The sequence below is a fragment of the Nymphaea colorata genome, chromosome 1 (assembly GCF_008831285.2).
Source record: "Nymphaea colorata isolate Beijing-Zhang1983 chromosome 1, ASM883128v2, whole genome shotgun sequence".
Classification (NCBI taxonomy): domain Eukaryota; kingdom Viridiplantae; phylum Streptophyta; class Magnoliopsida; order Nymphaeales; family Nymphaeaceae; genus Nymphaea; species Nymphaea colorata.
The window spans coordinates 33519912-33536668 of record NC_045138.2 but is presented as its reverse complement, the minus strand read 5'-3'; the positions used below and the strand labels follow the sequence as shown (position 1 = coordinate 33536668).

At 39.8% G+C, this 16757-nt stretch overlaps 1 protein-coding gene and 1 long non-coding RNA gene across 2 annotated transcripts; both read left to right on the top strand.

The window, feature by feature from the left end:
* Positions 1 to 5201: 5201 nt before the first annotated feature.
* Positions 5202 to 11026, top strand: LOC116255858 (uncharacterized). The gene is made up of 3 exons (XR_004172984.2): positions 5202 to 5243; positions 7451 to 7541; positions 10796 to 11026. It is a non-coding gene; the product is annotated as an uncharacterized LOC116255858 (long non-coding RNA).
* A 34-nt stretch (positions 11027 to 11060) lies between these two features.
* On the top strand, positions 11061 to 16757 carry LOC116255844 (cathepsin B-like protease 3). Its single transcript, XM_031631910.2, has 3 exons — positions 11061 to 11262; positions 16013 to 16138; positions 16276 to 16757. Exons 1-3 carry the CDS (start codon positions 11158 to 11160, stop codon positions 16276 to 16278), a joined length of 234 nt encoding a protein of 77 aa, XP_031487770.1. The 5' UTR covers positions 11061 to 11157; the 3' UTR covers positions 16279 to 16757.

Here is a 16757-nt window from a genome sequence, read left to right as displayed (position 1 = left end):
AATCCCAAATTCCATTTGGCAAGCCGGACTAGATCGGACCTTTATCTATCTCTTATATCAAAATTTCATATCCCGTCTCATATATTTGATCACATGAAACAGATGGGTGGCTTTTTGATTTCCTGTAAATTCTTTTCACATCCCTTAGGAGTTTTTGAAATCACTTGAAGAATATTACTTTGTCTATATAGATCTTCGAATCTTCTCAATTCCTTGTATTTGATTTAAAATATTTCCTAAATGCTTGTCAAATTCTCAAAGTTTTTCAATGCACTTTTCCATTTTGATGTTTGTTGGTTATAGTGGATTGAATGAATTTTTAAAATGATTTTTAGCGTGGTGTAAAGTAGAGGTTCGAGTTTTAAAGTTCAAAATCCAATCCAGCATTTGGATTTGATTTCACACTTCTCTTAAATCATTGCTAAATTCTCAAGTTTGTAAATGCACCTTTCAACTTTTAGGTTTCTAAATTCCATTGGATTGTATGTATACTCAAAGCGATTTTAAACATGGTCTAGACTTGGGTTAATATTTTAAAATTCACATCCACATTCAAAATATACATTCGACATCCTAGACCGCATAAGGTGAGATCTGTGTTCTAGCTGGTTGTTCAAAATCTTGAGTCCAATATCCCAGACCAGATCAGGTGAGACCTATGATCTTGACCATTTTTTCGAAATCCCAAATCCAACATCCCAAACCGGATTGGATGAGACCTCTAATCCGTATCATATATATATTCAAAATCTTGAATCCAACATCCCAAACCAGATCAGGTGAGACCTCTGATCTTGACCATTGGTCGAAATCCCAAATCCAACATGCCAAAGGGGATTGGATGAGACCTCTAATCCATATCATATATATAAGTTTAAAATCCAACGTCCTAGACCATTTAAAATCAGACTTCTATTCTATAGGTTCCAAAGTTGGATCATCTAATAGCTTAGGCGTATATGCAGTGTGTAATGCAGATTTTTTCTCCATTTTGCGGTTTATTTTATCTGCTTTTGCAGTGTTATATAGACTTTCTAACTTTTTCAAATCATTGCGCAGAAAACATAAATTTCTCTTTCTAATAACAAGTTAGTGCTTTGCTTTGCATATGAATCAATTTTGTGCCCATGGTTGAATTCTCGTGCATGCGCACTTCCTCTCCAGTATATTTCATGCATACATAATTTTGGGTTCAAAGCACGTTGGTAGCTTCTCTCGCTTTCCTTCTACTATCTCGACTCTGCCCAGCTGCGTTCGAGAATAGAAAGGGGAAATGAAGAAGAAAGAGTGATTACCCACCAAATTAGGACAAACCCCAACACCAACAGGGGGATTACTTTCGTTACCTTTTTCATAAAAGTCGGATCACCCTAACACACACACACACACACACACACATATATATATATATGAAGGGTGATACAAGTGGGGCCTCATAGTAAGTGGATCCAGGTCCCCTACTCTTAGTCATACTATATTATCGTCATTTACATTTCAAGACTTCATATCAGGGGTACTATCAGTCACCCTTCCCTCAAACCTTAACGTGTCCTCAAGGTGTTAACTCTGGAAGGCATTGGTGCACTTGTTGAGTGTTTTCCCAACTGGGATAGTGTGCGTCATCTCCTTGCCGCTCCACTATCTCTTGGACTACAGACTTGCTCTTTGGACTAAACACCCTAAATGGAAATAGAGAACGTCTTCTGAGACATTCTTTCTGCCCTTTCAGGAACACCCTTGGTTTAATAGTGACAAAAATGGAGACACTTTTCTTTTCTTATAAGCGAGAATGGTATTTGCTTTGTGGCTTTGGGTTAAACATATTTCACACTTAACACAAAAACACAAGCACGTACAGACAGACACACATACGAGCAAAATGAGAATTAAGTAAATTGATTTAATGCTTCTAATTGTTTTGATTGATTGCTCACAAGGTGTTACATGCAAAGTTATTTTTGTTTTGCTTTTATGATTTATGAATTATCATTTTTTTTAAGATGAAAGATTTATGATGTTACGTCTATTGGGATTATATTTTTCAGTCTATTACATTGGAGTTTTCAGCCTATTTGTGTTGGATTTTTTAATTTATTGTGCCTTGGCTTTTTGTTGGTTGTTTTGTTTCTGTCCCATCAGAAACCCTGTCCGTTAGAAACTGAGCTATGCATTCTGTCGGTTAGAAACTCTTCCGTTTTTATTTTTAGATTTTCTGTGCCTTGTAATAGTTAATGCGTTATGTATATTTTTTATATTTTTTTAATGTCTGTGGAATCCATGTTTTGTACATATCTCTTCGGCTGAAGACAGATTTTTTAGTGCCATGTTTTGTTTCTATAGAAGTGGTTAATAGTTAACATGATAACTTAATAATAGTTAGTATTTCATACTTTATAGACGTGAGATTCAATGTTTGAAGAATAAATATTCTGCTGTTGTGCATAGCTATTCATTCCGGTAGCAACTGAGGATAGTCATGTATCGGGAAAGATTTGCCGGAATGTACTCTGCACGTGCCTATTCACTGGCACAGGTTGGAAAAAATTACTACTCTAGTTTAAAATCTTATTGTTATGCCCATATATGTCACCTCTTCCAAGAATCATATGTTTTTCAGTTTAAGAATCACTTGTATTCCTGGTGGTGGGTTGGGGTACAGATGTAAATACAGTAGATGTAGCTATTGCCTCATCCAACTAGTCAGGAACAGGCTGTCAGTCATAGATAAAGGATTCAATGTACATAATTTTATCAAATCCAATTGCTCGAAAGGATTCAATGTACATAATTTTATCAGATCCAATTGCTTGATATAATTGATTTTGAAGATCCACTGATTTGATAAAATGGTTGTACAAATGGTAGCGATTGATCACTTTTTCCATATAATGAATTTCTTGAGTATGAAAATTCGAAGTTGGGTTCAAGTTGGACATCAGATAACATCTAACGTTTTATCCATAGTGGTGGAAATAGATGCAGGAAAATACCAAGAAAAAAAATTATTTCAACTGAATTTCTATTTCATCTGTATGAATGCAGGTCGCCATCGAAATTCCTTGTGCATTGATCCAAGCTGTTACATTTTGGATTATCACATACCCTTCAGTTGGTTATTACTGGTCTGCTTATAAGATCTTATGGTACATCTTTTTGCTATTTTCTATGCTCATCTTGGGATGCTGGTGGTCTCATTAACTCCAAACGCTCAAATTGCTGCTATCCTGCAATCTGTTTTCAACACATTACTGACTCTCTTTTCTGGCTTCCTGATATCTGGAAAAGTAAGAATAGATTTGTGCTTTTGCTTTTCTGGATGTCGTTATAGAATACTTCTGGATTCTTGCTCAACATTAATTAGTTTGCTTTCTGAAAAGGGTCTGGAAATGCTCCAGTAGAGCTTGATCTATAACAACTATTGCTCGTTCTATCTTGGGCACCAGCAAATTCATGTACTCTAGGAAGTAGTCATTCAGAGTTGCATCGTATTCAATGCATCCAACATCTACTCAGAGTACCCAACCTAGTGATAATCAAAGGACATGCTTTCACTAACTATTTTAGGTGGCAGATCACTCTTGATCCAAGGAATGAGCTAAAAGACATTTCTAACCCATGCATGATGGGTGAAGCAATTAAGATGTGGTAGGGTAAAAAGGCTGCTCCTTGATGCTTGTAGAAGATCATCTGAAACCTCATCACATCAGGCAAACAATCGCATACTGAGAATAGCCTCAAAAGCCTGAAGCTTGCTTATACTGGTGCAGGATATGTTCCATCATGACTAATGTTTATCTGACTAATTACACAAGTAACTAATTAACCTCGGATGTGACCTTAAGAAAGAAAATAGTTATGGGATTGTGCTAATATTCACTAATGAGGTCAACTCTTTTCTGATACAGCAATTCCAAAGTGGTGGATATGGCTATACTGGATGACCCCTTCAAATTGGACTATCCGTGGACTTTTTACATCACAGTATGGTGACATAGACAAGGTGATTGACGTATTTGGAGAAAAGAAGGCAGTTAGTTTGGTCCTGAAAGATTTATTTGGCTTTCCGCATGATCAGTTGGGCGTTGTGGCGTTTTCTCATCGCATACCGTGTTGCCTTCGCTTCTTTGTTTGCTTATTGTATATCTAAGCTTAATTTTCAGAGAAGATGATTAGATTTATGTTCACTCAATTTATCTCAGCTAATATAGAACAGCTCGACTGCTTACATTCTTGTCTTTGAGAAGATTAGGTACCTAAGCTTCAGCTAAACAATGGCAATGACCTCAACTATCAACAATATCGGATGTGTGTGTATTTCGGCCAACCGACGTTCTACGAGTTTTATGATTGTTTGACCAGATCCCACCCTCTGTTTTCTGATTTGACTTGATGAGTTCGGGCGGTCAAACTTGAGTTTGAAAAAGGATGGGAAACTCAATAATGTGTCGATTGGATTTTATGGCCCCTCAAATTCTCAATCAATTTAAACCCGTTGGTTTTAATGTAAATCAAAATTGGTGAGCACCTTGTATAAATCTAAAAGTATATATTTTGGGTTTGTACATTTGGATAGACAAAGTAATTTTTAGATGTTTAAATATGAAATGCATGGGCTAATGCTTTCAATGCTTTCTATTAAAGATGTATGACAGACCAAGTCTTACAAAAATAGATTGCATCTGATATAGTTTTGTTTTCCTAAGCAAGCAGATAAAAACGTGATAAATAGTTAATATTAAGACATAATAAATTTGCAGGTTCCAATTCAGCCGATTGCATATGATCCGAGTATCCTTGCAAACTCACTTGCCGGGCACCTGTAGGCCCCATCTGGTTTCAGGAAAAAGAGGGATTTATTCATATCTAACTGTCGACGTGAAGAAGAAGAAGGCAAGCAGAAGCCATCATGGGCGTCCATAGAAAGTGAAATAATAGGATTTTATTGAGAAAACTGAAAAGTCTCAAAAAAGTCAAATTTAAAAAGTAACATGGAAGTTGCGGTTCCTATTTAAAAATAGCAACCCTTCTCGCCTTCCTTTTTATTAGGTTCCAGAATTTAAAAAAACGGTAGAAGAAAAATAGACGTTGGGGAACCCTCCCATCCTTCTTCGTCGAACGCCAAAAGAGAGAGGAGAGAGAGTCGAGGAGGAGGCATCATGGCTTTTGGGGTTGAGGAGTTGGACGCCAAGAAGCATAGTTCGGGTTGGAAAAGGCATCTCCTTCTGGGCAGCATGGTTGAGCAGGTTAGACCTCCGATCTGATCTCTGTCATTCTCATTACTTCTCCTTTATTTGTTGATTCCTGTTGGTCATCTCATTTGTCTTGCCCCTCTCAAACTGTAGAAGTAGAATCACAATGCGAGTTTCCTTGTGTTTTCATGCATCCGCAACGGGCATAGTCAATCGGGGATAGATTGCTCGGGCATAAAACTAGCTCTGGGTTAAATTTTTCAACAAGTTTAAAAAGTTGGATTTCTATATGGTATAGAAATTTCTTCATCCATATTCGAGTTCGAATTCGAATGCGTGAACATCTATAAATAGAATTATGGTGTCCGATCCGTTAGATTACCTACCAAAAAGCAACAAGTAATGTGAAATTAATTATGATTAGCAAGCAACCAAATCGTAGTTCGGTGAGCGTAGTGCGAGAGGGCTTAGGGTTCGCCTGGCCACGAGCAGTGGGAACGAGTCCGGCTATGGCTGCCGGTCCCCGATGGTCGATCCTCTTTCCCGGGGCGGAAGACAGCGGCAAGGAGTCAGCTGCGGCCCCCCAATAGAAGTCACGATGGAGGAAGGAGAGTCTTCTCGTCGTTCCTGAGTATCGATTATGAGCAAGCAAGAGAAGCCGAAGCTGATGGATGTCGAAGATGCTCAGGTCGCCTTCGATGGCAAGGTTCCAGTGATTCGTTTCTCCCATGAGGCAACGAAGCGTTTGAATGAACCCCTCAGGTTCTCGGCAGTGGCGGGACTTGTTGGGGGAAGGAGCAGACCAGGGACGGACTAGGCCTATGCCCTTTTTCGTTGAAACAACAATGGGCAGGGTTACAAAAATCCACAGTTTTCTATAGCAGGAAATGGCAGATTCTTGGTGAAAATTAATATGGAAGAAGAACCCGCTGAGATCTTGAGAAGGCGCACTTACTGAGTGAGCGGTCGCATGCTTGTTTCAACTTTTAAACTTTCTTTTACATGCTTTCTCATTCATTTTTTGCCATATGGCATGAACGCGCATGTGCACTTTGCATCACGTTTGGCCTGTTTCTGTTTCCTCTTTGTTCTTTAAATACGACACAATGATAATTTTTAAGTGTTTGTGCTTCACATTTCCTTGTACACCTTGGATGCGTGTCACTACTATTGAAGAAAGTAGAGCAGAGTATTGTAAGTGTGCTTTACAAATATCTGTCGGAAACATCCGACTGTCAACTTGATCTTTCTTCATCGTTCAACCCAACAGGTCTGACCTTAGATATTGGTCAGTGTAATTGGTTAATTCATCAAAGAATTTACTTCGTTACAATGTGCTTAAAATTTCATGTTTAGATTGTAATTTCGATCAAAACATTAAACTGAAGGCGTGTGTCAAATTATATATATATATATATATATATATGTACATATATATATTATACGATTAATGGCATTCAAACAGAAAATACATGAGCTTATCGTCAGAAGCAGATATTTAGATTTTCTCAAAGTAAAAACTTTTGGCCTCTTTAGTATTATAATGAAAACACGTAATAATAATAATAACAACCGTTCGCCAAAAAGTGTAAACGAGGTCGTCCAAGTATCTATTGTTGTGTTTAAATTTTAAAATGACAGTCCGGGCTACGACGTTCTCGATAATGTTTGAATAGGAAGAGAGGAGGTGTCTTCTACTGGTCAATGGATATCTTGGCCATTAGATGTCGTTGCACCTCCTAATCCATGCACCTCAATTTTCAGATGTCTATGGATTTAAACCATTTTCCACTCCAAAATGTTTGGGTATAAAAGCTACTTGGTGCAATGTTGGATAGAAGCACCATTTCCAACATAATACACTTCACAATATTTGATTCCATCAAAGAAAGTAGAGAAGAGTATTTCAATACACTTCATATTTAAAAGGATCTCCTTTTTGTTGAGCTAGTATCCAACTTTAGATATGTCAGAGAACCAGAGCAGTCTAGTTAATTGAATGGTCTCTAAAGAGGATGCCAACAATCTCTTAAATTGTAAGTTCAGGCTTGACCCAGATATCAGTCCAGAGGTATGTTCTTGCATCAGCCAGTTTACTAGCTTCTCGAAACTTTTAAAAAATGTATCATCATAATTGTGTTTTATTTCTAGGAAACTTGGATCCCCCACTTTCCTTTCCTTAGCAGAGTAACTTGCTTCTTTCTCATGATGCACATGCACATTTTTCTTCATGAAAATTAATTCTTTTTCTACCTTTACAGGCTGTCTATCAAAGGCTATTGCTTCTTGTGCTTCAATGGTCGTATCAACAACTTTTTTAAACGTGAAGAAGATGCATGTATGTTTCCAAAGGTACGTCTTGTAATTGAACGCTCTAACCCTTGTTCTGGTCGAACTCATGAGTTTGCAAGTGTGGGGCACTCTCTTTGTGACACCTGGTATGCAGGTTTTCTTTCCTAGTTACCTTAGTTCCTTAAGTAAATTGTATTTTTTTTCTATTGAAACATGATGCTTATTTATACTTCTTGATCTTGAGATTGATAGCAATTATTTCTTATTTTTCTGTTCTAGTTTAGATTTATTTAACTGTTATTTGTTTGCCTTGTAATTGCATTGAGATTATGTCTAAAAAGGATTGCTATGTTATGTTGAAGTTGTTTTAGTTTTGCCAGCTTAGTTGTGATCTTGTAGCCCTTGCTTGGATAGTATCAGCTATAGGTTTTCTAAAGGATTGGCATTCACTTGCTGTCATTTTAAGTCTTGCATGAAACTGTTGCAACATGGTAGGTAGCTACTTTCCATGTTTATGGTTATCACAGGAAATGCAAGCTGAAACTTTCAGGAAAAGCAGCTGAAATTTGCAAAAAGTACAACATGACAGAAATTAACAGTGAAAGGACATTCTTATATGATATGATGGCACATCTATAAGATAGGCACATCTAAAAAAATAGTTAGGTTTGGGGAATTGTGGACTAATGGTTTTTTGTGATTTTGTAATGGACACTTGAATTGTTGTGGCACCACTTTGTGTAATCATTGAAATCATTATTGCTAATTGTGGTAACTTGTATTTCAATGGTTATACTAGGTTGGTTGATTGATTTGTCGGTCTTGTTTTTGGTGCATGATCTCCAAATATCTCAAAGTTATTTTTTTGGTTTGTAAGATAGGTAGGATTTAGATTTTATATGGTTTATAACTAGTGTTGTATCTGTACCTTCTTGCACATTGATCATAGGCTGAATGCTTAGGTATTATATTGTGAACTGCAGACTTGTATGGTATTTTGCTTTGATTTATGCATATCTTTTTTGTCTTATTGCTTAGACAGTCATTTTTTAGCAAATATTATTTGTGCTATCTAGCAAGGTGCATGGTCTTTAGTTTGGCATACCATTCGGGGTCTAACAGAGTCCAAATCTGTAGTTGTCATTATGGTTTAACTGATGATTTTAGAAAACTTGCCGCGTAGTATTGGTTTATTTTGTTCTTCCTTAAGGAATGTGAAGAGCTTAACCCAAACCATTTGCCAAACCTGCAATCAGTTAAGGACCCAACATTTATGGGAACTTGTCCCCCTTAAACTAGCCTTTTGTGTAGAAGACACTATTTTATGGGAGTATTGGTGAAGTTTGTTTTTCTACCCAACCAACCCATCTTGTTTTTCATTTTGTCGTTTCTTTAGGGAGTATAGTTCCTTCCTCCTTTTGATATACCATTTGATGTCATGAATTTTTATAAAAGAAAAAAATTTAAATTTTACTTAAAAACATTGTTAAAATTGTTTTCTCACACCATGATATATGCCTTTGGTTTATTCTTAGTACCTTCTCGAGTAAAAGGAGAAAATTTTAAGTTTTTGTTGTCAATCAATGGAAGAGGAAAGCTGAAAATTCCTGTATATGAGCAGTAAGGAAAAAACTTATGAAGCTGAGAAAGTCAAGACTAGAAAATGCTATTGACTCTGATGATCAAGCATCTACAAGGATTCAACAAGAAAATATCTTGAGAGAAAAGCCATAATGCTCTGTAAGATCTTGGCAGGTAGCAAAATGAGAGTTGAGAGATGGGCTCGGGGCTTGTGTAGTCGTTCCTCTGAGTCGTTAATCGAGAGTACCGGGTAGACATATAGGTGATTTATGTCTGTCCCGCGAAGATAACGACTTATGAACCTTTGGCTCATCGAAGCCCGTAAGCTGAAACGGGTGGGACACGTGACAAAGCTACACATTACCACCAAAGCGGTGGAGCTCCGTAGTAGCCTTTGGGGTGGTGAGGTATTCCCTCAAAGGTGAAGGTCAGCCTTGAAAAAAAAAAACAAGAAAAAAAAAATCGAAAAGCCAAAAGGCCAAATGCAAAAGAAAGAAAGAAAGAAAAAAAAGAAGAAGAAAAAAAAAGTGCCTGCCAAGTGATGAAAAGCATGAAGGTTGAACTCGCATGAATTGAATGTGACAATCTTTCATAGATGTGCGATGTTGGGATCAATATCTGCTTCTCTTTCTTGATTACCTAAGATGCCGAGGATGATTCCTTTATGTTCATATTTTGGAAATTGAAAGACATCCTTCTAGAGATTTGATGGCATTGACGCAAAATGAATCTTGATGCTTGTACGGTACTATGGGTAAATGAAGGTCATACTATTTGCACAACACAGGCACTCTTGCTTATGAGTTAATTGATTGTTTTTGAACTATTTCAAAGTGAAAACTTGACATCTCTTGTTATATTTGTAGGCTTCCTAGACGTAGGATGAACTAACTAATTCTCGTTGGTCTTGAAAGATGTTTGTCATTTCATTACCAAACCACTTGTCCATTCATGGAATAGATGAAATTCCTCAAAACCTAGTCCACTCATGCTGAGTGTGATGAATTTTCTATCATTTCCTCTGTCTCAGGAGACACAGATCATTAACTGAGTGTATTCAACATAACCCAGACTTAGGGTTGAGTCTGTCATGGAAGGCCTTTTATCTCTTTTCAAAAGAATTAGTCGATTTTGAATTGTTACATTTTTAAAAGTTCCATCCATCGAAGCTGCATTATGTCCCTGGGTCCGTCATGGTTTTAGACCAGGTTTGTACTCAGTTTCTTCGTGTCTTGTTAGTCGAATAGATGCTTTAGTTAAGCATTGTACATGTCCATCATAGGTCAAGGTCATTGGTTTGATTTGTTTTCAAGATCACATTCTGGTTTAGATAGAGTATTTTAGTTTTGTTGAGTTGACCCATTGTTGGTTTGATTTTCTGGTAGTTCAATTTTTTCTTTTATTGTCTACTTAGTGGTTTTCCAGCTTGTAGTGTTTATTTTTCACTTTCATTGTGAAATGGGTTTGTTTAGGAGCTTTGTTGACTTAGTTGTTTGATTTTCATTTTTCAATGTATTTACTCGATTCTTTTGATAAATAAAATCTGATCAAGGGGTATGTTGGTTGTTGTGTCGCATTTTGATACTTTGAATTGCATACTTCATTGCTTAAGTTTTTAGGTTGCTTGGCTGAATATCTATGATGACATTATCATCGCATCTAAGGGGTCAGCATGTCAACTGCGAGTTTAAGTCTTGCTGTTTTGTGTAATAGTGCATATCTATTTTCATTAGTTTTAGGTTTCTAGAGGTAGGAACTGGAACTACTGATGGTGCACTACATTAAGAGTTGAAGGTGAAGAACAACAACAAGGTGGAGGGGAGAAAGTTGTAATTAACAGCTTGGGATTTGGAAATGCTATCCACTTCTTATATACAAAAAGGGCTACGTTTACAAATCCTCTAGGCTGTTGGAAGCCACCACCGAACGCCGCCTCAAGTCATCCCTCTCCCGATGCCTCTTGCACTTCCCTTGTGAGACTACCAACTTCGTTGATTGCTGTGATGAAGGTGTATGGTTTGATGTGTTTGATTGCTGTGACGAAGGTGTATGGTTTGATGTGGCTGCTGCCGATTGGGTCGGTGTGTTGAAGTTGATGTCCGCTGGTGAGGTTCAAGTCATTGTCAATTCCTTGTTGCCACTGGTTGATGGCACGATGATCAACTTTGATGATTACTTTCTGCCTCTCCTTGCAGTTCAGGTATTCTCTTTCCATCTTTTGTGGATTAATTTCTTTGTCACCAGCTCTACCATCACTCTTTTAGGTGTAAGCTCTGTTATTCTTGATTTCCCACAAAAATTACATGCATGTGAGACTGTCAAAACTTACCCACTGTTTGTTTGGATGGAAGGATAGAAATGAATGGATGTAAAGGAAAAGGAAAGAAAGAGAAGGGAAGGGGATGAGAAGGGAAACGAGAAGAAAGGAAAATGAAGGACAGTCCACCATCGATCTTTATCTATTTTTTGGTCAAATTTAGGTGTTGAACTCAACTTTACGCCCTATTTCAGAATTTTTGGACCTGAAGATTTGATATTACAGATTTTTTATAAAACTCTGCTACCTGGGTGCGTGGAGTTGGAATTTCTAATATTTACCTGATTTTCCCCTAATTTTAGCTTTCTAAAGCTTATTTTGTCTAGTAAATCATGTCTAGTAAATCATGTGCTAGTCTAGGAATGAGTTTTAGGGTAGGTAACATTGTGCTTGCATGGCCTCTTCTTGACGTGCATGCAAAGGGCGGATACCACCGAAAGAAGAAGCTCAAGAAGTGTAGGAGAATCCCAAAGCCATATTTTCAGCCCCTTGAGCATGTAAGCGTAGACCTCACAAGGAGTATTTTGTGTTTGAAGAGCTCCTACGGTTGGTGTTGGATAAAATTGAAGTTTAATTGGAGGAAATTTTCACGCACTGAAGGATGTGTGTTCATTTTGTTTGATCACTGTACATTTTTGTATATGATGCACTGGTGCCATTATTTTGTTTGATCACTGTACATTCTTGCATATGATGCACTGGTGCCATTATGAAGGACAAGCTCAGGTGTCACAAGGGTTTGAGAAATGACAGAAGGCACAAGGATTTGAGAAACTACCGGCCTACACAAGGATTCGACAAACGACAGGCCTTCTCACACTAGGTCTCTTTTGTTGGCAAGTTTTATGAGACGTGAACTCTCTAAGAAGTCAAGTTTTATAACATGTTTAATGAAGAGACACTCTCTAGAACTAGCCCCTTGATCATGTGAGAGGCGATGAAGCCCATGTTAACCCTCTTAGGGAGTATTTTGAGCTTAAAGAACTCCTGCAGTTGGCCACCATCGAGATGCTGTTGACCCCAGAAATCTTCACGCTCCATAGATACCCTTGGAGACTTTAGGGTTACACAAAAACTTAATGAGGCTTACCTCTGGGTGAGACTCTTCTTCTGGCCTAACTTAGAGTTGGGGAGAGTGCATTGGTTAATTGCTTACATTGCTGCCCCCTATAATGGATGCTGAAGCAGTTCAGTTTGCTGCACATGAAGCCTTGGTTGATGCTCTGGATGCTTACAATTCGTCCTAGAGACATGATGAATAGCAATCCTATAGTGAGAGAGTCAGAAACGAGAATCATATTGGATTCTTTAAAGAACAAGGGGATGAGAAGCGAAAGGAAAATGAAGGAAAGTCCACCTTCCACCTTTATCTATTTTTTGGTCAAAGTTAGGTATTGAACTCAACTTTACACCCTCAAAATTTCAGAACTTTTGGACCTGATGATTTGATGTTATAGAATTTAAAATTTTTATTAAACTCTGTTTTCTGCTACCTGGGTGCCTGGAGTTGGAATTTCTGATATTTACCTGATTTTTCCCTAATTCTAGCTTTCTAAAGCTTATTTTGTTTAGTTCAAATCCCTTAGGGTAGGTAACATCATGGGTGGGTGGCTTCTTCTTGAAGTGCATGTGAGGGGCTGGTGACCACTGAAAGAGGAAGCTCGAGAAGTGTAGGAGAATCCCAAAGCTGTATTTTCAGCCCCTTGAGCATGTGAGAGGTGATGAAGCCCATGTTAGACCTGGTAAGGAGTATTTTGTGCTTCAAGAAACTCCTATGGTTGGTGTTGGATAAAATTGAAGTTGAAACGGGTTGGAGACGTGTGCGGTTTCAAGAATCGGGTTGGAGAGGTAGAACCAGGTTGGAGAGGTCGAACCGAGTTGGAGAGGCATCTCAGACATTCTAGGAACCGGTTGGGGAGGCATCTCAGTTTCAAGTACCGGGTTGGGAGTTATCTCGGTTTCAAAAACAATATCTCGATTTCAAAAATCGGGTTGGGGAGGCATCTAAGTATCAAGGAGGCATCTAAGTATCAAGAACCGGGTTGGATTGGGGATGCATCTTGGTTTCACTACAACAAATAACAAATATATGCGGTTTGGGTTGAGGATGCATCTCAGTTTCACTACAACATGTAACAAATATATGCGGTTTCAAAAGCGATTCCTCTGTTAGACATGCCTGACTAGCCTATCAGGATGCAATTTTTATTGTTAGGGAATTTGAAAATAATGAGCAAGTAAATCGATGGCGGTACCTTTTCCATTTTATGCATCAAGAGCAAAATTGTTTAAATTTGTTTGTGTAGCACCCTGTCCGTTGCTATGCCGAGCTCGCTTGGCAGAAGAACAGCAGTAGCTGAGTAGGGATTGGTGGCCTCCAAAGGCCCTCCACTGGCTGGACGAGCAGCTGAGCCGAAATGGTTCTCCTCGTATTAGGTAAGTTACAGAGAAATCAAGTCATGAGGGAGAAACAGGGGATTGCGATGGTTGTGCACTTCACCGGATGGACAGATTTCCCGTTGAGATCAAACGGGGGGTGTCTCTCTCAACTACTCCCCCACAGGGTCTCTGCGAGGAAGGCAGGAGTAGAGGATGGACAAGGGAGGCTTGGGAACAGGGAAGGCCGCAGCGCTGCTTCCGTCGCACCCCAGTTGGACTCTCGCTGAGATGAAACTGAGATAAGTTTTTGTCTGGAGACCGGTCGGGGGAGGCCGCACTGCTTCCGTCGCTCCCCAATTGGACTCTCGCTGGGACGATTGCAAAGAATAATATAAACTAAGATAAGTTTTTGTCTAGAGACCTTACCAATCGGTCGGTCGAGAGTCCCAGCAATAGATGTCTGGGGAAGCAGAGGATTCACGACTGCGCTCCCTCGCTCAGATGCCCGAACAGGGGATGCAGGAAACAGGGACAGAGAGGGTGACCGGAAGTTTGTCTACTCCGACCAGCTCCGGCAGTCTCTGTGAGCTCAGGTTCTTTCGATCCGTAGCTGAGAGGAGGATCTCCCTGGAAAATCTTGCAGGGAGAGGACACTTGTAGAATTAGCGCCTGATTTTTGAATGGAAGTGGTGGAGCAGAGGAAGATGGCAGAACAGGCGATCGAAAATCGCCTGATTCCAGCAAACTCCGGCACCGGTTCCAGTCGAGCACTGGACCGTTGGATCCGCACCTTTCGGGCGATGCTACAGGTTGGGCTTGTTGGATCCGACACTAACCCACGGTGCTGTCTGAGCAGTTTGAGGGCCAGCGGAGACCCGCGTCGGCGGTGGTGTGCAGTTAAATCAGGGGCGCTGGAAATCTTACTATTCTAGTGGGGACTTCCTCCGGCGACAAGATATGGCTCGATGGAACCGCAGCGAGTCGGGGATTCTGTATCCGGTGACGTGAGCTTACTGATGGAAAGGAGAACCTTGATTATGATGGGGAGCGGTGCGCAGGACCAAAAATTTTGGGGGCTTCTGCAAGAGGTAACCTCGCTGCCAAGGGCATCCACGAGTCTCATTCGGAAGGGTTTGCGGCCATTGGTGTGGTCACCAGCAGAAATACAGCAGCTTGCAAGAGGGTCGAACCACCAAGTGCACCGCACACGGCCGAATGGGCCTAATCCTCAGCAGCAAGAAGAGGGGCAACAAGGCGGGCTGAGGCCCAGTTAGGGGAGCTCCACTGGGCAGAGGGCAGTTAGGGGAGCTCCACTGGGCAGAGGGCACGTTGGAGAGGAAGAGACACGATCTAGGTGAATTCCTGGCAGGTGCTCCCTCTTTTTTTCCCTCATTGGTTCTTCCCTAATGCCTTCCTTAGGCGGATGAGCCAATACGCGCTCACAGTCGATAACTTCTTTGAGCGTCGCCTCCAGACGGTCGTGTTATAGTCGGGGATGGCTACGTCGAACAGGGGAAAGGTGAGTTAGGATTTCTAGGGCAGGTTTCAACAGTGTTTATTTTTTTATTTTGCGTTTGTCATTGGATTTCTGGATAATTCAAACATGGGAAATTTAACAGATTTCTTTCTTATTCTTGTGGTGCTTATGGAAATCGTTGATGCAGGATATGGCGTTTTTGTGCATCAACGGATTCAGACTGTCTGCCCTTGAGCGGTGCTCCCTTTCTTTTTCCCCCATTGGTTCTTCCTTAATGCGTTCCTTAGACGGATGAGCCAGTACGTGATCACAGTCGATAACTTCTTTGTCTCCAGACGCTCATGTTAAAGTCGGGGATGGCTACCTCAAACAGGAGAAAAGTAAGTTAGGGTTTCTCGGGCTGGGATGCTCGATGTCTTGGAACCTTGGCCTTGTCATCCTCTGTCCACTCACAATCTCAAGGACTATGACCTCAAGACAGCTGGGTTGGGACAATTGAAATAGGAAAGTTCTAATTCAATATCAGACGGGGAAGAGAGTTTGATCTTAAAAGCAATCACAAGGGTTTTGATTTTCGTTCTACTTGGTCTTCTTGTAGTGTGCATGATTGTTGTGGGGATGTGCCTAGGGTTCCGACCTTGACTTGCTCTGGTTTTTAAGGATCGGATTTAGGAAAATCAACAATTGAATGAGAATCGAGCCACTCGCTTTTGCCGCCACAGTTTTGGTCCTTATTTTTTTGTTCGGTTTACTAACTACAGTTGTCTTTTCCTGTAGAGCACCTCACTGTCAGTTAACAATGTTCTTGCATGTTGTGGGTCTATGTGTGGAGGTGGCTGTGATGGAGGCTGGCCTATCAATGGCTGTCAATACTTTGTCCAAAATGGCGTCGTCACAGAAGAGGTATAATATTAAAGATTGATATTCTGTAGCTCGGTCTTTGAATTGTGTAGTAGACATAGTTTCCCAAACGAGTAACCATGTAGAAATCCTTCATCAAATGTGCTGCTGATTGACTTCTTTTGGTATGCATTATACAGTAAGAGCTAAATTTATCCTATGCTTGGGATTCCTTCACGGATATAGCAATCTTTATGCACTATTTTTGAACATAGAAATAATATGCCTAAAGATGGGGATGAGAATGGAAGTGCAGCCGATGTTCTTAAGAAAGGAGATGAGAGGATAGGTTCTGGTCTTCAAGCTGCACAGCTGCATTTTTCACACATCCTCCACTCACATCGGTATTTCCAAAAGTACAACAAGGCTCAAGCTAAGCCAAAGAATGGAAAGGAAGAAGGTTGAAGATGCCCGGCCAAAAAAAACCCTCGTTGCCTGTTCATTGAAAGTTCAACCAAATTTTACATTTGATTCTTGGAATTCATCCTCTGGTGTTGGTTTCGGCTTTGTGTTGAGAGAGAATTTCTTCATTTGAAATTATAAAAAAAGCAAAAAAAATAAGAAAAGGAACTGATATATGCTGAAAAAACCAAAGTCAACCAGCTGCAATATAGATTTCTCA

Coding starts and splice junctions, on each gene's coding strand:
- LOC116255844 (XM_031631910.2), top strand. CDS start 11,158: ATGTCCGCTGGTGAGGTTCAAGTCATTGTCAATTCCTTGTTGCCACTG. Junction 11,263..16,012: donor TGCCTCTCCTTGCAGTTCAG/GTATTCTCTTTC, acceptor CTTTTCCTGTAG/AGCACCTCACTGTCAGTTAA.